Source organism: Erpetoichthys calabaricus, chromosome 4 (assembly GCF_900747795.2).
Source record: "Erpetoichthys calabaricus chromosome 4, fErpCal1.3, whole genome shotgun sequence".
NCBI classification, from domain to species: Eukaryota; Metazoa; Chordata; class Cladistia; order Polypteriformes; family Polypteridae; genus Erpetoichthys; species Erpetoichthys calabaricus.
In genome coordinates this window covers 63251775-63274854 of record NC_041397.2, presented here as the reverse complement: position 1 = coordinate 63274854, position 23080 = coordinate 63251775, and the positions used below count along the sequence as shown (strand labels likewise).

At 39.6% G+C, this 23080-nt stretch overlaps 1 protein-coding gene across 4 annotated transcripts in view; it reads left to right on the top strand.

Annotated features, from left to right (window-relative positions):
• Window positions 1-23080, top strand: part of farp1 (FERM, RhoGEF (ARHGEF) and pleckstrin domain protein 1 (chondrocyte-derived)) — a 324030-nt gene that overhangs the window by 52799 nt on the left and 248151 nt on the right. For all 4 annotated transcript variants that reach the window (XM_028799538.2, XM_028799536.2, XM_028799537.2 and 1 more), the window contains exon 2: window positions 14892-15079. In XM_028799538.2, coding sequence (XP_028655371.1) covers window positions 14915-15079 — 165 coding nt within the window. In that variant the 5' untranslated portion in view covers window positions 14892-14914. The remainder of the gene's footprint in view (window positions 1-14891; window positions 15080-23080) is intronic.

The window sequence follows — 23080 nt, the reverse complement described above, 5'->3', positions numbered from 1 at the left end:
GAGAACAGGAACCGGATTCCCATGCAGCACTTCCGCCACACCCGGAAGTGCTGCCGGAACTTAATCGAGGAGCAAATGGAGCACTTCCGGGTCTGGTATAAAAGAGGCCGCCTCCCTCCAGCAAGCGTGCCGGAGTTGGGAGGAAGAAGACATAGCTTGTGGTAGAGGAGTAGATGCGGTCTGAGAAAAGATGGAGCTTTATTGCGGTTTGTGCAGTGTGCTGTGCCAAAGAACAATAAACGTGTGTGTTCTGGGCATTGTTGGTCTGTGTGTCTGTCTGTAGCTGGGCTAATCTACCACACACACACACATATATATATATTTATATATAAATAAATATATTCATGGCATTCATAGTCTGAATCACAATCTGATTGTATGGGTAGTTGCTTGTGGTTGGTCAGCAAGTCGGCTAACATCCGCCACGGTGCCCTCTTTCAGTTGCAAGAAGCAGATCATAGAATGGTTGAAATAGTTTAATAATAATATTAATTAACTAATTAATTAACTAATATTAATTAGTTTAATAGTTGAAATGAACGAAACACATGCCGTGGCTCAACGTTAGAGGCTTCGCCTCTAGTGCTGACGTCCGAGGTTCAATTCCCCGAGAGGGGGGTGCAGTGAGTGTGTACACCTGATGAGCCCAGAATTAGGGCGAAACACGTGTCGCATACTCTTTGCATTATTTGACAGTAAACTATTTCAACTAATATATATATATATATATATAATATAATATAATATAGGGGCGGTTAAAAGTAGGTTTACAGTTGTTCATACTTGTATGGAAAAAGACATGCAGGTTATGCTTGTAGTCTACTTGTTATTAACAATAATAAGCAGAAGACCACCAATACAAATAAAAATACAATAATTAACAAATAAATAATAATGCAACAAGTTTCATGTGCTCACAACTGTAAACCTACTTTTGCCCTCCCCTGTATATGTTTCAAAACAGGAAATATATTTCTGAGGTATTTCATTGTCGGTGTTAATGCTTAGTGTAAGCTTTAGTAAAGCTGAAAGAAGTAGTCTTTATAACTAGTGCAGAACAAGGATATGATGATTTTTGAAATATTAGTACAAATGGTCACTTAAGTTATTCTCTTGATGTGTGGCTTCAGATAAAAAGTAGTCAAAAATAATTATAATTATATAATAATCTGTACAGTTTATTCACCTTGTCTCATTATTTGTTAAACATTTTTTCATATGAGCACCATGATTAACAGTACAGTCTACTAAATGAGTTTGCAAATTGTTCAGCTAAATTATTCCTAAAATATGTATCTGCTATTTGTATTTTACCCCTCCTCGAACCGCCACCTTATCGTGGTAGAGGGGTTTGCGTGTCCCAATGATCCTAGGAGCTCTGTTGTCCGGGGCTTTATGCCCCTGGTAGGGCCACCCAAGGCAAACTGGTCCTAGGTGAGGGATGAGACAAAGTGCGGTTCAACAGACCTCCTATGACGAATAAAAAATTTGGACTGCGTTTTCCCTCGCCCGGACGCGGGTCACCGGGGCCCCCCTCTGGAGCCAGGCCTGGAGGTGGGGCTCGTTGGCGAGCGCCTGGTGGCCGGGCTTGCACCCATGGGGCTCGGCCGGGCACAGCCCGAAGGGGTAACGTGGGTCCCCCTTCCCATGGGCTCACCACCTATGGGAGGGGCCAAGGAGGTCGGGTGCAGTGTGAGTTGGGTGGTGGCCGAAGGCGGGGACCTTGGCGGTCTGATCCTCGGCTACAGAAGCTGGCTCTTGGGACGTGGAATGTCACCTCTCTGAAGGGGAAGGAGCCTGAGCTAGTGCGTGAGGTTGAGAGGTTCCGGCTAGATATAGTCGGGCTCACCTCAACGCACAGCTTGGACTCTGGAACCAATCTCCTTGAGAGGGGCTGGACTCTGTACCACTCTGGAGTTGCCCCCGGTGAGAGGCACCGAGCGGGTGTGGGTATACTTATTGCCTCCCGACTTGGAGCCTGTACATTGGGGTTTACCCCGGTAGACGAGAGGGTAGCCTCCCTCCGCCTTCGGGTGGGGGGACGGGTCCTAACTGTTGTTTGTGCGTATGCACCGAACAGCAGTTCAGAGTACCCACCCTTTTTGGAGTCCCTAGAGGGTGTGCTAGAGGGCATACCTTCTGGGGACTCCCTCGTACTGCTGGGGGACTTCAATGCTCACGTGGGCAATGACAGTGAGACCTGGAAGGGCGTGATTGGGAGGAATGGCCCCCCCAATCTGAACCCGAGTGGTGTTCTGTTATTGGACTTATGTGCTCGTCACGGATTGTCCATAACAAACACCATGTTCAAGCATAGGGGTGTTCATATGTGCACTTGGCACCAGGACACTCTAGGCCTCAGTTCGATGATCGACTTTGTGGTCGTGTCGTCGGACTTGCGGCCACATGTCTTGGACACTCGGGTGAAGAGAGGGGCGGAGCTGTCAACTGATCACCACCTGGTGGTGAGTTGGCTTCGATGGTGGGGGAGGATGCCGGTCAGGCCTGGTAGGCCCAAACGTGTTGTGAGGGTCTGCTGGGAACGTCTGGCAGAGCCCCCTGTCAGAAGTAGCTTCAACTCCCACTTCCGGCAGAACTTCGACCACATCCCGAGGGAGGTGGGGGACATTGAGTCCGAATGGGCCATGTTCCGTGCCTCTATTGTTGAGGCGGCTGACCGGAGCTGTGGCCGTAAGGTGGTCGGTGCCTGTCGTGGCGGCAATCCCCGAACCCGTTGGTGGACACCGGCGGTGAGGGATGCCGTCAAGCTGAAGAAGGAGTCCTACCGGTCCCTTTTGTCCTGTGGGACTCTGGAGGCAGCTGATAGGTACCGGCAGGCCAAGCGGAATGCAGCTTCGGTGGTTGCTGAGGCAAAAACTCGGGCATGGGAGGAGTTTGGGGAGGCCATGGACAACGACTTTCGGACGGCTTCGAGGAGATTCTGGTCCACCGTCCGGCGTCTCAGGAGGGGGAAGCAGTGCAGTGTCAACACTGTATATGGTGGTGATGGTGCGCTGCTGACCTCGACTTGGGACGTTGTGAGTCGGTGGGGGGAGTACTTCGAAGACCTCCTCAATCCCAATAACATGCCTTCCAATGAGGAAGCAGAGCCTGGGGACTCAGAGGTGGGCTTCCCCATCTCTGGGACTGAGGTCACCGAGGTGATCAAAAAACTCCTTGGTGGCAGGGCCCCGGGGGTGGATGAGATACGCCCGGAGTTCCTCAAGGCTCTGGATGTTGTAGGGCTGTCTTGGCTGACACGTCTCTACAACATCGCATGGACATCAGGGACAGTGCCTCTGGATTGGCAGACCGGGGTGGTGGTCCCCCTCTTTAAGAAGGGGGACCGGAGGGTGTGTTCCAACTACAGAGGGATCACACTCCTCAGCCTCCCTGGAAAAGTCTATTCCGGGGTTCTGGAGAGGAGGGTCCGTCGGATAGTCGAACCTCGGATTCAGGAGGAACAGTGTGGTTTTCGTCCGGGTCGCGGAACAGTGGACCAGCTCTACACCCTTAGCAGAGTCCTGGAGGGTGCATGGGAGTTCGCCCAACCAGTCTACATGTGTTTTGTGGACTTGGAAAAGGCGTTCGACCGTGTTCCTCGGGGGATCCTGTGGGGGGTGCTCCGGGAGTATGGAGTACCGGACCCCCTGATAAGGGCTGTTCGGTCCCTGTACAACCGGTGTCAGAGCTTGGTCCGCATTGCCGGCAGTAAGTCGAACCCGTTTCCAGTGAGAGTTGGACTCCGCCAGGGCTGCCCTTTGTCACCGATTCTGTTCATAACTTTTATGGATAGAATTTCTAGGCGCAGCCAGGGCGTTGAGGGGGTCCGGTTTGGTGGGCTCAGGATTGGGTCACTGCTTTTTGCAGATGATGTTGTCCTGTTTGCTTCATCAGGCCGTGATCTTCAGCTCTCTCTGGATCGGTTCGCAGCTGAGTGTGAAGCGGCTGGGATGGGAATCAGCACCTCCAAATCCGAGACCATGGTCCTCAGCCGGAGAAGGGTGGAGTGCCCTCTCAGGGTTGGGAGCGAGATCCTGCCTCAAGTGGAGGAGTTCAAGTATCTCGGGGTCTTGTTCACGAGTGAGGGAAGAATGGAGCGTGAGATCGACAGGCGGATCGGTGCAGCGTCCGCAGTGATGCGGGCTCTGCATCGGTCTGTCGTGGTGAAAATGGAGCTGAGCCATAAGGCAAAGCTCTCAATTAACCGGTCAATCTATGTTCCTACCCTCACCTATGGTCATGAGCTATGGGTAGTGACCGAAAGAACGAGATCGCGAATACAAGCGGCTGAAATGAGTTTCCTCCGCAGGGTGTCTGGGCTCTCCCTTAAAGATAGGGTGAGAAGCTCAGTCATCCGGGAGGGGCTCAGAGTAGAGCCGCTGCTCCTCCACATCGAGAGGAGTCAGATGAGGTGGCTCGGGCATCTGATCAGGATGCCTCCTGGACGCCTCCCTGGGGAGGTGTTCCGGGCACGTCCAACCGGGAGGAGGCCCCGGGGAAGACCCAGGACACGCTGGAGGGACTATGTCTCCCGGCTGGCCTGGGAACGCCTCGGGATTCTCCCGGAAGAACTAGAAGAAGTGGCCGGGGAGAGGGAAGTCTGGGCATCTCTGCTCAAGCTGCTGCCCCGGCGACCCGACCTCGGATAAGCGGAAGAGAATGGATGGATGGATGGATATTTGTATTTTATATGGATAGGATAAATATTGTTGGAACAATTTGGCTAGCAGTCTGGTTTTACATATTTAATGGTGCTGACTGACATCGTGCTGAATGCTAAAAATCTGCTCTACAGCTTCTCTCACCCTTTTAGATATTTTCTTGTTTTCTTGTAGTTCTCAATGATTAGACAAATATGTCCTTCACACTACCATTAGACTGAAATTTATTGAACCACTTTAATAAGTGTTACAAGAAGGAATTAATCCCTGCCAAGGCACATTAAACTTAATGCAAAATCTTCTTTGCACCTCAGTTACAGATTCCATAATGGCAGATATGTGGTGATGCGCCAAAAAGTTATACATATGCACTGGAACTGCATTTAGCGTAAAACACTGTCACAGCATTATACCACCCACTATACTGTCTCACCCCTACAACTCGTCTCCTCTTTATGCCCTGTCCAGTTCTTTTTGTTTCAGCATTTCAAACTAGTGCTGCTTTGCCTCCACTCCACAAGCTTGTTTGTGTCAACCCTCCTGTCTCCCCCTTTCTTATACGTGTATTTGCTTGTCCATAATCTCAGTTTGGTTGTTTTAATAGTTGGTGTCATATAGCACTTCTATCATATTTTTCTTCCGTAGAAAAGGAAAGCAGTCTGTGAGGTGTCAACGGCATTGTTTATAGGCTAAGTCTCGGATCACATACTACCGTAATAAACAGTATGCTAAAACAGAATGGTGTATCACTCACCCCAGAAGTTGCACTTGGCTGACTTACTACACAGTAATGTGGCAACCCATCGCATAAGAAACACTGTCTTAAGTTTTTGCATACTCTGGGGTCCACACTGTTAGAACCATAACAAAACAGTGATTCAATTCTTGTTTTTAAAGAAATGTTTTTCTTTGTTTTTTCTTTAGAATATCTGTATTTGTACCTGTTTTTATATGATGCTAACCTAAATAAATTACAGTTGTTAATTACAGAGCAGGCGTATCTGCACCAAGGATGCACCTAAAGGATAATTCAATTTATGCCTGTTGCCAAAAGATTAATTCTTGCTTGCTTGCTGATAGACATATTCATACACATATAAACAGGCATTGACTTCTAGTTGCTGTGGTTTCTGATCCAATCACTAGAGTTGACACCTTCCGTGAAACCTAGATGCATGCATCCTTCTTTTTGGAGGCAATAAGTTCACCTGTGCATCTCTATGGGGATTTGAAATCATTCTCATTGGTCATGGAAGCTGCTCACCTTTGAGCTTTTGGAGATGAACACCCTGAAATCTCCGTGAAAACGCTGGGGTATCGCTAGTTCTAAGATCCACTCTTCCATACCAAGATGAATGCCAGTATAACTGAGCCTTACTTCAAGAGGGAAATCTCAGCACCTAAACACTTATGCCAGAATGACTCATGAGTTTCTCTATGAAGTTGTAGAAGATATCACAGAGTCTGACATAGACTGAGATGAGGAAAACAATGCCACACCATGGACAACAGACCATACGGCAAAGACAATGCATACACTCCACTGCATGCAAAGTCCTTCACTTGGGGGGAAAAAAAAAGACACACAGCATCAGGTATCATCCCTAAAGGTTTGGTATTATAAAGCTCCTTTTCCCATTGCTAAGATAAATTAGAACTCTTAAGTAGCCAGCTAATGACCTGCTTTCTCATATTTAATTGTTACCCCATTTAACAGGCACATTCCTGTGACATGCGGTCTTCTAGCTGTGACAATTTTTGTGTAGTTTGGAGACGAGAATTTTGACTTGCAATCTGACAGTGTAGTCCTCTCTCACCAATGGCTGTGAAAGAGCAGGAGTCTGCGTTGTCATGCTAAAAGAGTGTAAAAGTGAAACACTAAACGAAAACTGAGAAGGTTCAGAACATCTGCAAACGAACTATATACAGCCACTTTTTTGTTAAATATTTGTTTCACATGTCTTGTGTCCTGTCTTTTATGTTGATATTTAAGCAGTTTTCATATTTCTGTAATCCTCGTCTCTTAAAAATTAGTATGATTCATTTACCTTGATATAACTCTTAATAGCTAACAATCTATCGGCTGGGAGTCCTCAGCTATAGTGAAAGATATTGAAACATAGTGGAGGTTTTACCAAATTGAGTCATTAGTTATTGGCAATGCTATAACTAAGCACACAGTAATTTAATTAGTTGATTAACTAATTAGCAAACATTGGATTAAGGCTTGTGTACTTTGCGGCTTCAGTATGCTCCCAGACTCGGCAAAACTGTCAAGAAAATGCCATATAATTTTTTAGCCCGTTTAATCTAGACCATGGTTGAATGGGGGCTGTAGCCTATCCCAGCTAGCATAGGGCACAAGGCAGGAACAAACCCTGGACAGGGCACCAGTCCATCAGAGGGCGAACAGACAGACACACACACAGGCCAATTTAGCATTGCCAGTTCACTTAACCTGCGTGTCTCTGGACAGGGGGAGGAAACCCATGTAGACATAAGGAGAACATCCAAACTCCATGCAGGGAAGACCCAGGACACAAACCCTGGTCTCCTTACTGCGAGGCAGTTTCATTACCACTGTGCCACAGTGCTGCCTGTCAAGAAAATGTGTTTTATCAAATTGGTATAACACTTTATTTTTGTTTTTAGTTCAAGTTCATTATTAAGGTAGTTCTATAAGTGATTTATACTAAAATATATTATTTTTGTAAGAGATAGATGTTTAAAACAAAAAAGAAGTATTAGAAAACTAAAAAGGATCTGAGGAAGAATAATCCAGCAAAGATGCAAAAATGTATGCTACAGCATTTAGTGTTTTAGAAAACTTAATTAGTTCCATGAAGCTCACTAGACTCTGTTAGGATTGGTTTCCTGATATGTATGTGGATAATGTGATGTTTTGTGTGCTTTGCCTGGGAATTCTATGGCTTTGTTAACGCATACATCAACTTGGGAAGATTTCTTGGAGTTATACTTGCTCTCAACATAACATTCTTGGGAATTTTACTCCGCTTTATTCACATATACAATCAATTCAAGAACCCTCTAGTAAATTTCTGTGATTTCCTGTATGTGTGAAGGGAGCTTCTGATCAAATGGAGTCTTTTTTTCTGTCCTTTCAAGTCTACAGACAAGTTGGAAAAGAGTAGCGCTTTGTTTTGCAAGTTGTGTTTGTGATACAATTCCCAGTACAGTGACCCTTTACTTAAAGTGGGTATTTGTCACTGAATACGTTTTTCTACTGTGCTCTTTTGTCCTGTGTGCTTTAGTCATGTCACCATCCAGAGGCCTGAGCAATGATTTTTTTCTTGGAAGGGAGATAACAGTGTCATGATAAGCATTTAGAAGCTTTTCATTCATAGTCTCATGCATGCCATTGTAAATTAGGAACAAGAAACACTAATAAGCCTGAAGTGAATTGGATTCTTGGGTCCTTGGTTTCACATGATTATGTTTATATAGTATTTTTGCATAAAACCCAGGAACATTAATGTGTACATCAGTCCGAGCATATCAGGAGGCAAATTATTAAATGAAGTTTTGTGCATGGTGTAACTGATGAACCAAATGTGTTTTTGTAGAGTAGAATATAAAAGATTGTTAAATTAATAGTTACAAATTTTTTTTTCTATTTTGTTTACCTATTTCTTCTTTTCATGTTTATTATTTGCTATTTGACAGGCAATAAATGTGTTACCATAAGAATTATGTCAAGATTTATACTCAAGTGCTGCTCTTTTTACTTTTAATACCTTTAAGAGTATATTGCGCTTTAAAGAAGTTATTTATGAAATAGTCATTTCAAGTTATGAATGCATTTAGGTGAAGTTTGTCCTTGTGGGATCGAGCATGTCATTTTATATAAACTAGCACAAATGCAAAAATAATTGGATTTGCTACTGTTACAGTCTATCACAAATCCCAGAGTGGTTTAAAAGGTTGCAGTGTTGCCACTGTTTTCAAGATCTGAACGGATTTTTGATCTTCCTGCAAATTGTATTCAATTGTGTTATGAAAATATTGTGTTACTCTGGGAATCGATTAAAAAAAAATTAATTAATATATGTATGTAATTAATCGCAATTAATCACAAATATGTAATTATAACATGAATACATAAACTATGAATAAATACACAATGAATTACAAAATTAATGTAGAATCAACCCAAAGGAATTTATAAAAAAAAAATGAATGGCATAGTTTAAACTTAATCAATGACCTTAAACCTAAACTTTTAACAAAATACTTCTTGAGCAAGTACAACCTGAATTTGAATGCCTTCCGAAAAGGCAAGTTGAAAAGAAGGCAATAAGATAATGATGCCAATATATTAATTGTTTAATTGGCATAGCAATATGAGACACAGGAGTGTCACAGTAAAAAAACGATTGAAACGACTGTTGAGTTTGAACGCATTGCTAAAGACTGATTTAATTAAAATATTATGAATCTCTTAAATGGGTATATATTAAAACTTGTGTTAAAACTCTGCAAATATCCTCAATTGTTCATCACCATCAACGATTGAAAAATATATACTCCACACAAATGCTGTGTTTGCAAACAGCAATCTCTACGCTACTTTTTTTTGCCACCCTGTGTCCCGCCCCTTTGGACAGTTTTAGAAATTTAATGCTTTTGTGGTTAGTAGAATCGTCGTGTGCTTGTTTTTTTTTTTGAGGTACAAAAATGTGCCACCACATTAAAACACTGCTCTACCTACACCTTTGCTCCTAGCATGCTAAAAAAGATCTCTGTAGCTGCTATTTCACCTAAAAACTGACATTGGGCATTACTTGAATGGTTATGTTGCATTCTTTGCATAAATTAGTGAAGACACTGCAAGCTGTAATATGTAGGAATAATCATTACACTTCTATTTCATAGAATTTTGTCATTATATTAGGGCAGACCGACAAGTTGAATACAGTGGTACTAGAGACTTATTTTGGTATTAGTGCCACTCAAAGATAACTTAATAAGCGCTTATGTGACATGACATTGAATCGATCTTCATATAGAAACATAAAAAATAAAAAAAAAGAGAGAGTGTAATTTTTACCTTCACAACTTTTCACTAGCATTGCATCAGGACTGCCATACCCCCTCCCTGCTTTCCTCCCACTCCCCTGAAATTGTGTCAGTATGCATAAATCAAGTAAATGAACACCATTGCTACGTATTGACATGTGGCGTATTGTTGTGAATGGTGTAATATGAAATTTTAAACCTTTAAATGAAAATTTTATTTCATAAAATTGTTAAAGGCGCTGGATGTGTTTGTAATTCTTTAAGTACACACTTAACTTTTATGTATTATTGTTTTGTAAAGTTTAAAAAAAAAAAAAAAAAAAAAAAAAAAAAAAAAAAAAAAAAAACACGAAAATGCCACCCTGACCAAAGAACTGCTGGCACTGAACACAATATTTTTTAAAGTGTAAAACAGGCGTGTATGTGTTTTATATATACTTTTATATTTATATACAGTATATATATATATATATATATATATATATATATATATATATATATATATATATATATATATATATATATATATATATATATATATATATATATATATGGAAGAGAAGGTCTGTGATATGGTTTGCATATTTGCAGCTGGAGATCCACAAAGGGAGAAAAAATGAATCACGTATCATAAAGTAGTTTTTATTCCTGAGCTTTCAACCCCTGCCAGGGGTCTTCATCAGAGGATAATGCTTAGACTTACAAGAATCAAAGGCAATATATAGCAAAACATTACGTGGAGGGGGTGGGGGGGGGGTATTGGGTGTATAGTTTATTTATTATGAACATGTACTTCTTAAGTTTGCATATGCTGGATTTATGTCTAAGTGTCTGTTGATGGCATTCTCATTTGATAGCCAAGATTCGGCCAGCTCTCTGGCACTTTTAGTACTGGCCTGAAATTTTACTTGTACATTGTTCCAGTTAAATGTATGTCCTGTTGATTTAGTATGCGTGTACATCAATGAAAGTGAGTCCTTTCTTCTGACGGCGTTGCGATGTTCCTGTATACGTGTTGCGATTCTTTTTGAAGTTTGTCCTATGTATACTGCTGAGCAAGAACTGCATGGAATGCTATAAACTGCGTTTTGTGTTTCTGCTATCGATTTCTTGTTTTTAGCATTAAACAGGACCGTGCGCAGATTGCTCGCGGGCGTGTGTGCTATTCTGACGCCTGACTTGGCCAGGATGCGTGCTGTACCTTCAGACACCTTGTGGTGATAAGGGAGTGAGTGCCAGGTGGGGTGGGGGTTCTGATTCAGTTCAATTGTTTGCTGAGTTTTTTGGCATCTTCTGTGTAAGCTCCGATTAATGAATGTTTTTGAGTATCCGTTTGAAGTGAAAAGATTGAAGAGATAGCGTCTCTCATTTATTTTTGTTTCCTTCGTATTACAATGGGTGTGGACTCTTCTGAATAGAGTTTTCACACAGCTCTGTTTATGAGATACCGGGTGGTTGCTGGTGAAGTGTAATATCTTGTCTGTGTAGCATTCTTTACGGTAAACACTTGTGGTCAGGGTGGCATCATTATTTCTTTTGATGTAGATGTCCAGGAAGCTGATGTGTCGGTTAATTTCTTTTTCCATTGTGAATTGGATTGCAGGGAATATTGTGTTGATGTGGTTGTAGAATTCATTCAGCTGGTTATTTTTTTAGTATGACGAATGTGTAATCTAACATAGCGTATCCAAATTTTGGGTGTGAACTGGGATAGAGCCATGTTTTCAAATCGCTGCATTACCAGTTCCGCTAGAAGTCCTGATAACGGCGACCCCATTGGCATGCCTTCTTTCTGAGTGTAGTATTTGCCGTTGAAATGAAAGTGAGTTTTCTGGCAAAATGATATTAGGTGCATTATGTCTTTAATGGACAGTTTAGTTCTTGTCTCTAAGCGACCCCACTCCCGAGTCTAGTTCTCTGATTGGAGTGTGGCGGCCCCTTTTATTCCCAACTGGATGTGCTCCAGGTGCCTGATGACACTCTTCCGGCAGCACTTCCTGGTGTGGCGGAAGTTCTGCTCTTGCACCTGGAAGCATTCCGGGCGTCCCTGGAAGGTCCTTCCTCCACCTTCCCAGGTGTGGCGGAAGTGTCGATCTCCCGGGCTCCACAACACTCGGGGTGCCCCCTGGCGGTGGCCATGGGCCCCAGTGGGCTTCAGGCTCCTTGCTCCTTCCCCGCGGTCCCCTCAACATCCAGGGCGGTTGCTCCCTCGTGGCCCGGGGGACGTATAAGCCACCTCCCGGTCCTTCCAGGCATCCCGGCTGGGTCTGCCCCCCAGCTTCCTGTGACAGTATATATATATATATATATATATAATTTGTTTTTTCATCCCCTTTTCTCCATGGCGTGGTCCACAAATGCGCTATCCAGATCGATACACACCTGAAGACGAAGAGCAACATTGTCACAGGTGGCTTGGCACATCTGTGCTGGTATCCTCTGAAATTCTTCTGTGATAGATGCATGTAGTTCAGCCACATTGTGGATGCAATATTGAGACACCTTGTTTTTTAGGTAACCAAACTGGAAAAAGTCTAAATATATATTTAAGTTCCCAATAAAAGAAGACTTATTATGTCCAAATCTTATTGAACAATTTCGTCCTGAAGGGTTATCAACAGAAGAAATGAGTACACGGTCAATCCTAGTACTGAGAAATGAAGTCAAACTAATTAACGCAAAAATTGTTGATTGGTTACATGGCAAATTGGTTAAATGCGTATCAATAGACTATGCAGAAACAGTTGGTGATGATTGTGTGGAAGATGAAAACATCAACTTACAATATCCTGTAGAATATCTACAACCATTAAAACCATCCGGTCTTCCACCAGCTGAATTACTGTTGAAAAAAGGATGTATTGTAATGTTATTGTGAAATTTATGTATACGTGATGGGCTGTGCAATAAGACAATATTAGTTGTATTCAGAATTGGTCAATCAATTCTGATATGTAAAATTTTAACAGGCGACAAGAAAGGTAATGTAGTACATCTTCTGCGGATAACATTAGACAACAAAGGAGATTGTGATATGCCATTCATTTTAAAACGTTTACAGTTTCCCATTAGAATAGCTTTTGCTATGACAATTAACAAATCACAGGGGCAAGTCGGTTTATTTATTACAGAGAAAGAAGCAATACTGACTCGCGGGCAGTTATATGTTGCGTTGTCATGATCTAACTCCAAACACGGTATCAAAATTCAGAGCAATATTGACAAAAAGTTAATTCCAAATATTGTTTTTACTGAAGTTTTACAGTAAAAGTAGAAGTTTAAAAAGTATTTGGGTGTTAATTTCAAAGCCGAATAGAACGAAAATATATAACGCAACGAATAACTCTAACGTAACATGAAACATAATTTTCTTTCAGTTTATTACGTTTTACTATTTTTTACTATGGTTAATTACAGTACTCACTGTAATATTAATTCTATATGCATATGTGGCTAGCATAGAACACCTGCACGGGGGTTGGAGAGCAGGGGGCAGAGCCCCCTAGTTTGTGTATATATGAACTTTAGTCCATCAATGTAGTATCAGTAACACCTGTGAGTTGTTTACTTTTGCAATGTTAATGTATTCTACAGACAAATCAGACTTTACTTGAAAAGTTGTAAGATATGAAATCATAAGTTCGATGGTGATCCTTAATGGAGGTGAGATGACAATCCTCCATTTGTCTTTAGGGGAAAAAAACTCTTACAAGAAAAGCTGTGGTGAGTCCAGGTTCTTTATACACAAGAAGGCACTGTATGCTTAGACTTTTATTAACCTGTCTGGTCCAAGCTGCTTTGGGGGGTTGAAATATAGCAAACATATAGAGAAAAATGTCAAGGATTTGTAGTTTCTTGGAAGACTGAGACACACTAGGTACTTAGTCTTTATGTGGAAATAAATCATTCAAATATTAACAATGCATATGTGCATTCCCTCAATGCACAGGTGCAAATACCTCATGAAAACATGCTTGTTGGGCCTGAGAAATGAAATTCCACTTTTTTCTGGATTGCTGTGTAAAATATGTTCTGTTCTAAAAGAGAATGTTCAAGATGATTACACATACTGTATACACATTATTCTTAAATGGTAACATCTATGAGCCTTGGAGAATTACAAAAAGCAGTGTGTTTCTGAGATAAATGAACATGAGTCACCCAGATGAGGGTTCTATCTATCTGTCTATGTTTAGGGGCTAACTGTGTTAATGAAATTAGCATATGATGCAACCTCTTTGTGTATTTTATGCTTGTAGAATATACACAGGACTCCAGTGTAACTAAGTGTTTTGAATTATTTTAGGAGAATTGATTCATCCATCCATCCATTATCCAACCCGCTGAATCCGAACACGGGGTCACGGGGGTCTGCTGGAGCCAATCCCAGCCAACACAGGGCACAAGGCAGGAACCAATCCCGGGCAGGGTGCCAACCCACCGCAGGACACACATACACCAAGCACACACTAGGGCCAATTTAGAATCGCCAATCCACCTAACTTGCATGTCTTTGGACTGTGGGAGGGAACCAGAGCGCCCGGAGGAAACCCACACAGACACGGGGAGAACATGCAAACTCCATGCAGGGTGGACCCGGGAAGCGAACCCAGGTCTCCCAACTGCGAGGCAGCAGCGCTACCCACTGCGCCACCATGCCACCCAGAATTGATTCATTTTTTCCATAATCATGCTATCACTCAAATGTTTTTTTTTTTTTTTTTTTTTTTTAGACTGCAAAGCTTGTACCATCCAGGTGCAGTCGGAGTAATAAAGCATTTCCTTTGAATGAACTTGCCATACTTGAACCCCTAGTGTTGCTGGTTCAAACTTCACATTTGACTTACTGTGGCAGCCCAGAAGTAAACTTACTTAACTGGCCAGTTCCCAACTTGTAAACTGTTGTGCCTACCCATTGTGATTTGTTAGTTGCTTCGGATAAATCCTTGACTCTAATTTAAAGTTTAAAATTAAAGCATTTTACTTCTCTTAAGGTTGGGGTGCATTCTATATTGACATTGTTTTTCATCCTATCCTTCAGTGTGGTGTACAACCCATGGATGGCTCCTGCCTTTTACCTAGTACTGGCAGAACAAACCTTGGGCTCCTAGTTACCTTACAATTATTTAAAAAAAAAACAAAAAAAAAAACACTTTTTCCATATTTAACTACTTCTTTTCATTTTTGCAGGGATTACAGTAGATTAAATAAACATGGGGGAACCAGAGCCAAGACCAGGTTTACGCCTGGGAGCACAGGAGAGCATGGGAATCAGCACATTGGAACCAGGGCAGAGGCCTCCCACCATGCCTCCTGGCAGACACGTCTCCATTAAGGTCCAGATGCTTGATGACACAGAGGAGGTGTTTGAAATATCAGTAAGTGTGCAGTTTATTTTAGCAGTTATTTCCCCTCATGTGAGAGGCAATGTTTGGGATGAAGCATGGTCAAGTATGCAGACTACTATATCTTCCAGTGGTAGGGAATTACAATAAGTGGAATTTGCTTTTTGGTTTATGAGCCTAGCAGAATTCATAAAATATATTTGCTAAACAAACCCAATTGCTGTATTTCTTATTATGTGTGGAGCTGGATAAAGAAAAGAAATGAGTAGTTTCTCTTTGTTAAAGTAATTATACAAAACTATATAACATTTCTTTACACAACTACCCATTCTTTGTAGTTATTGTTATGGAACCGTATGTTAAAAAGTAATTTTAAAAAGTAATTTTAAAAAGTAATTTCCTGATTTGGCATTCAATCTTCTCCCGACTGTAGACTGCATTGTCCAAGGATGCCTTATGCATTTCTGGCTATGTGTTTTTCAGTACTGTTCAGTTAAAACTGTGTTATTTAGCTTTCTAAACTTACAATGCGTCATTAAAAACGGAGAATGTGCCGTGTTAATTTGATTAGAGTTTGGTAAAAAAACAGTTTTTGAAAGAAAATGATTCTTGTTTTTTGAAATTGCTATGCCTATGTCATTTCTCAAGCGTGAACCTTTGCACCTGGCATGCTAAAAAAGATCCCTGTAGCTGCTATCTCACTTAAAAACTGGCACATGTGCATTACTTGGATGGTTATGTTGCATTCTTTGCATAAATTATCAAAGATACTGCAAACAGGCATAATGGGTAGGAATAATAATTACACTTATATTTTGTAGAATTTTGTCATTAAATTAGGGCATTCAGCACTGTAAGCTGGCTGGCAGACTAGTGGGTTAAATACAGAGCTACTAGAGACTTATTTTGATTTTAGTGCCACTCAAAGAATACGCAGAGATGTATGCAAATGTGAATATTGGCAGAGTTTCTTTGCAGTCCTTGTTGATTTTCGTAAAGTGTTTGACTCAGTTGCTCGAGTTGCCCTGTGGGACATCCTGATTCTTCGCAGGATCCCCTCAAAATTGCTGGACATCTGTACGGCCTGTATACTGATACTGTGAGTGCTGTGCAGAGTTGAGCCAGAACCTCTGCATTTTTCCCAGTTGATTCTGGGGTTTGTCAGTTTTGTGTTCTTGCTCCTACTCAGTTCAATGTTTGCATGGACTGGGTGTTGGGCAGGGTCATCTGTGAGGCGTCTGTTGGTGAAGAAAGATTCACTTGTCTTGACTTTGCGATGATGCCGTGTTGGTTGTTAGTTTTGTTATTTCGATTGCGTCTACAGTTACTGTGTTTGTTTTTAATCGGAGGCGAATATAGTAAAGGGAAGCTATTTTACTAAGGAGCTGTGGGTACAAAATTTTACGATTAGCAGCTCAACATTCATGGAATTATACAGCGCAATAGGCCCTCTTGTGTAGGACATTTGTGTTGGGTCACCTGGTAGTGCTCATGATTTGCACAGGTATTTGAAAATTTATGTTGTGTGACCTAAATGCAAAAAAAGTGTTTCCATTGCAGTTCTGTGAATTATTGCTTTGTCGAACCACCTGAAAAACCACCTCAAGTGAACGTATAAACTTTTTTTTTGCGAATTTTGTGTTTTTTCAAAGTATGCTTGTTTCTATTACCATTTTTTTGCTTTGCAGTTTCAAAATGTACATTATGGAGGTTAATGGAAATGCAGCTACTGTAACTGAACAGACCTAGTCTCTTATTGAGAATGCGGCAATACCTGAAATCCCCTTCCATTATTACAAAAAAAAAAAATGAAGCGATACGGATTGAGTCAAAGGTATCACTGAGTTAAACACAAAGGGTTCACATTTTCTCCTGTATGCATATGATTTATAGTAACTTCATTCCAGAAAAAGAAATTATTGGCAATATATCACAAAATCGAAACTTACTAAGTGATATATTGAAAAATAGCACAAAAATCACAAAATAATCTTGTTCCATGTAACAGAAAAGTATTGTGCATTTCCTGTAAACTCTTACCCATAGAAAACATATATAACTGTTAATTGTATGGATTTTCTCCTTGCATTTGTTTTATCTTTTTTTTAGTAATTTTTATTTTTGTTTTACATGCCAGACTCTTAAATGGAAATGTGCTGAATAAGAATACTTTGTATCTCTTTACTTCTGGGATTTGTCTTTTTTTTTTTTTTTTTTGATGCTTAAATGAACAGATACTCCTAGCAATGTGCATGCACTATTACAGATGCTTATCTGGTTTCACAACCTTTTTAAGCCAGCTGGTTGTAGGAAGCAATAACCTATTTTAGTACCACTTGACAGGAATCAGCCTTCAACCAATTGCAAATTAATTGTATAGCACAATCTGTCAACTCATACTAGCCCAGTTTATAGTCAGAAAGTAACTTAACATTGGTGTCTTAGGGATACAGGAGGAAAACTTCACAATGGGCATTCCCTACTCAGACAGGAACTAGATTGACAACTGAACCCACTTTACTGCAGTTGTGAGGCAGCAGTACTAACCACTGTGCCACCCAAGAAACAGCTATAAATAGTCATTATTGAATATAAACATTCCATAGATAGTGTCAATTGCTAAAGCTCTCAAATGGTGAATGGTTATCTGTGGACTCTGTAACATAAACCTTTAAGGGGCCAGTGTGGACCATTGTCACTCTTTGCATTTGCTCAGTTTTGATGGGAGAGCTTACTTGTTATTCCTAAATTAGGTAAGAGTACAAGTCAGCATTATAGAACCATTGCCTTCACATGTGTGCATTGTTGCCATTGTGTTTGGGGGGAAAAAAAATCTTAAAGATGACAGCTTGGCCAGGACTGAGTCAAAACATGAGAAAGCGTCAAATAGAAAAATGGAAGCCATATCCGGAACCAAGTGTCAGTCCTGTAGATTAGGAGATGCATGTATGTATGTCTTAAACTTTAGTAAAGGTATTATATGCCGTAGAATTTTTGCATTAGACGTATTTGTGTATTGTAAGTGAAAATTAAAATGAAATGTTTTGAATGAAAAAAAAAAATAGCATCTGTAGGTGAAGTATTTGTTTCCTTTTACCAAAGGACTCTTCCAAACGTACTTTAGAGATTTTTTTATTTTATTTTTTTTATTCAATGGTTATGGCAAAATTTTTAATTCTAAGCGGTCAATGATTTAATATCATTCAGAACAGTTCCATCTCTGGAAATTTTTTTTTTTCCCATTTGTTGCATTTACTGAAATGGCAGAAGAGTTTTTAAAGCACATTCTTGATGGAATTGTTAAAAAAAATTTGCTGCTTAAGGTTTTTTTTTTGTGTAGATTTGGTGATAAAAGATTTGGATCTCTCTCAGTGTCTGCTTTCCCGTGTGGCTACAGTAATTGCTATGTTGATTTAATAGTACATGAGCTGGCAGACTGGTGATGCCGATAGCTTTCCCTCCATATGTCAGGCACTTCTGGATATCTATAGGTGTGAAAAGTGCTTGTCACAGCTCTCATTCGCAGTCCTCTTGATTTTCTTCCAGATGGCCTAAGCTTTAACTGTCTGCCAGAAGGAGAAGCTGGCCAGTCTACATTATTCTGGAATGAACAAGCCTTTAACTCTTTGATATCCTTGTGGCTTCTCCTACCTAGATGGAGACTTGAATATCATTTTTTGGCCATGAAGGCACAAGAGTGTGATATTTTTACCAGTGTTTTGGCCTAATACTTTGTGTTTTCACTATAAATTTGGCACTGATGTTTTTCTTTTTTTTTTCTTCTTCAATCATTTTATGAAAATGTAGATTGGGGGTGGAGCAATACTTTTTGTTACTGTGTTTTGTTAATCAGACTTCATCATCTCACAATAAAGCATATCCCTTCTGATGGTAGTGGAATCTTCCAGGATGAAATATCCTCTATTTGCAGAGTAACTGAGTATTAGTAGATTTGAAGAAAATGAAAACAGTGTAAACCATATACCATGGCATCACATCTCCAAAGAAGAGTGAACACGTACAGAAAATAGCATAATGATGCTCTGTTCCACTTATATAGTTTCATATACTATACTTGTTGGAATATATGATGTAGTGCATTGAAGCTGATGGTAGCCCATTGCCTTGTGACAATTTCTATAGGTGTTTTCTTTATTTTGTCTGTTGCTTAAATGCATGAATATATTTGTAATAAGTAAAAAAGGAGAAAGTTATCTTTACATTGGAAAATATGGAAAAGGCTAGTGACATAATGTTTTTAATATATAGCTTTTATCCACTGTGATCTTCACTAAATATGTGTAACATATAACTTAGCAACTAAGCTTTTTTGTTGCTTCAAACACTTTATACTGAGCTTCTTTTATTTATCACACTTTGACTTTTTATTCCACCATAAAAATGAACTCAAACAAAATAAAGAAAAGCAGTTGTTCTTTTGCATCTTTAGAAATTGGCCAGGCAAATAAAGTGCATTGAAACAGTGAGGCTCAGAGTTTTGCTCCAAAGCAATATGTTCATTCAAGCTAGGACAAGAGCACAGGATTTTTCCTTAGTCTCAGACTGCTCCACTGGCTCTACTTTGGCTGCCCTAGGAATTCCAGGTCCCTGGAGATTCTCCTGAGAAAAATAGAAAAAGCATAACAAAAAAACAGAACAAAAATGCTTAAGGAGATTGGCTGCATGTTTTCAAGTTTTTAATTTTAAAGTACATTTTCAAGTAATTTAATGTACTCCCTCCCCCCTTTTTTAAATGTCTTTCTTGGGTATGTGAGCTGTAAAGCTATGAGAGAAGCATGTGGCATTTTTATAAAGTTATTACTAATTTTCTCATAATATATATTATAGAAAACACTTTTTTTTTTTGTCATTTACACTAGACGCATTCGGCCAGAAGATCACAGCTGCAGTACAGTTGTCTTAAGCCCATTTGCCTTGAAAGCAAAAGTATTGCTCAACTCTTTCTCTTTATGGTAATATCTCTTAGGAATAGGGTAGAAAAAAAAAAAAACAACTTGCTTACCGTAATTCTGTTTTTAAAGTCCTGGAATGGGTAGAGCCCATCCTGCCATAATCAGGTATAAGGTAGGGGCCACTAGTTCATTAAAAGGAACCCTCACTCATTACAAGGCCAGTTGAGAACTGATAATTAACCTTGTAAGCATTAGACTGTGCCTAGTGGGCAAAACTTGATTGAATCGATTTCAGACAGTCTGAATTGTAACTAAGTAGACTTGTTTCTCTGGATAAATAGAGTCTTAAGTTAAATCTTTTGCCTATCAAATGATAGACCAAAATTTAACCTTTTGTGTTCTCTTGTGTCCTGTGTTTTGTTGTTTTAAGTTATTTTCACAGTGGGTCACACTTGTTTTGTGAATGTCAAACATTTGTTCAAGAATGAGGCTTTATCAAATGTTACTGTTTTCTGAGAGGGCTTCTGAATTGTTCCTATTTTAACAAGGATTTTACAGAACCAGCCTTTTTCAAGACCAGTCCCAACCCTTTTGCCACATTAAAATGTGAGTTTAGGTGGGGAATTATGTATTTGTGAAACTGACTAGTTCCATTTTCCTGTCCTGCATTGCAGTTGGAATCCCTAGATATATAGAGAAAAGAAAATTATTTCTTCATGTTATGATATCAGCAGGAGCATAATGGTGGTGTAGTGGTTTGTGTCTATTAATAGTTGACCTCCAGTCACAAACTGATTTTGTTTCCTCCTCTACCAAAGGAAAATGTTTAGACATGATATTAGTTAAGTCAATGATAACAAACTGGCACAGCCTGAGCTGCAATCGGAGGGTAGGATGTGTGTATGTGGATACATTAGGACAAACACCTAGCCAGTCCTTCCTCATGCCTGTTTGCTATCAGTTTATGTTTGTAGAAACATAACAGTAGGTCATTCTTTTTTTATAGATCCTAGAATCAGTACTTCCAGGTACAATATAAAATATTATTGAATGCAGTAGAAATTAATAAAAAAACTGGAGCATCTTTTTTTAATGAGGAATAGTTTTCTTGGTTGCTTTTCTTTGAGCTCTTTGTTTGACAGTGTTCTTTACCTCTGTAGATTGATTCATTTATTATTTTCTTATCTGCATCATAGTTTGTTAGTGTAACAGTTTATTCTTGTTTTTTAATTTTCACTCCAGTTATATTTTGTTAGTGAGTTAAAATGGAACTTCTAGTTTTGTTTTTTTTTTGTTTTTTTTTTTTACGTTCAGTGTAATTTTTGATAAAAATCAGCATTTCTGTGGCTCCCTCTCTTCATTTCATACATACCTTGCATGGGAAAATTTTACTTTCACAACAAGAGATGACTGATGTATTTAATGAAAGCTTTTGTTTCGGTAGTCAGACCAGAATTTTATTAACTCTCTTTGGGCTCTCCAGTTACAGCTCATATATGAAGGCTTCTGCTTACCAGGAAACAAGCTATACTTGGAACCTGAATGAGTTTTATCATGCTGCTTTCATTTTGCACTGAATTCGGCTTCTGGGCTACAGCTGAACATTTAAATGTTTGCAAACTCCTAGATCGTAATCATCTAATCTCTTGAAAAATTAAAAGCTGTAGATTATATTTCTTATTTATTTACAATCAAACCTTTTTCATAAAGTTCAAACAGTTTCACCAGTGCCCATTTTAATCGAGGTAAATTCCTTAGCATTAAATTAGTTGTTTTATTGTTGAATTTTAGTTTTTGTTTTGCAAAATGTATTGTTTTTTGTTTGAAATATACTTTGTAAAGTGAAAATTTCAAAATTCATGCTGTAATTGTTCTTACTGCTTGATTAGAAATGAATCAGGATTTTAACATTTGTTTACTTGTTCCAGGATCATGCAAAAGTATGTTCATTCATTTATCAAGTTGGTATTTTTGCTTATGTACATTTTCCTACAAGAAATAAGAGTGATAACATTAAATTTTGTAGTTGACTTTTTGACTCTTTCTTTCTGCTGTTGTGTAAGGCAAGTGTATCTCAATGAGAACAATAGGCTGCACCATAATGTATTAACTAATGCATTAAAATTATTCATAATTATAGATTCTTTTATCATAAATTTAAAAAAGCCTTTAAGGGCTATTTGTATTTTTTTTTACATATAGTAATAAGCAAAAGTATTACTTAATTTTTGTATCATACTACCAGGGCACTGCTTTGCGATCAAATGTCTTTCTTTATCAATCACTGTTACTTCCTTCACCTCATCCTGGTGAAACTAAACCCTTTGATGGGTATTTGTTGTCTGGAACCCAATTCTATGCAGCACACATTGATCATCACTCAACAGTCCCTTCAGCGGCTATGGAGTCTTGTTTGCATTGTCAGCTATTATCAGGTGATTTTGTATTTGTAAGAAATATTTTAAACCAACATTTCATAGTAATTAAGACACATAAAAACTATAGTAGAAGCTCCCTTTTTTTCAAATATCTGGCAATATAGCCTTAGAAATCAGGAAGATTCTATGCCATTCTTTCTTATTTGAAAGGGTAGAAGAAGCAAAAGCCTTTTTTGCCTCTAATTTGTAAATTTTCTCTTTTTTTGAGCATTTCTCCAACAATGAATCTAAACAACATGTTAAATGGATCATGGGTCATATGTCATGAATGATGCAAAGGGTTTAAAATAAATTTGACTAACTTATTAAAACTGGGTATTATATGAGACATTCAGTTAAGAAATGACAGACTTTGATCAGCTGTTTTGTAACATCTACTATATATTTTCAGCTTTTCTGCTCTGATTCTCCTCTGTCACAATGCTGATTAAAATGATCCCAGTAGAATGGGGCAGAGTTAGTGTAAAAGGGGGAATAAGAGTTTGTTTTTCTTTCCCATTTAACACTAGAAACTTACAAGGGTCCTTTTATGAAAGAGTATTTCCTGCTGCAGAAATAAGAAGGGGGTGGGGTTTCGAAGTTGTTAGGAGTGGGGGAAATTTGTAGCAATTTGGAAACATCTTACATTTGATGTGAAAACTTAACTTTATTCAAGTTGTACTTGTTTTGTTAAGCTGATTGCA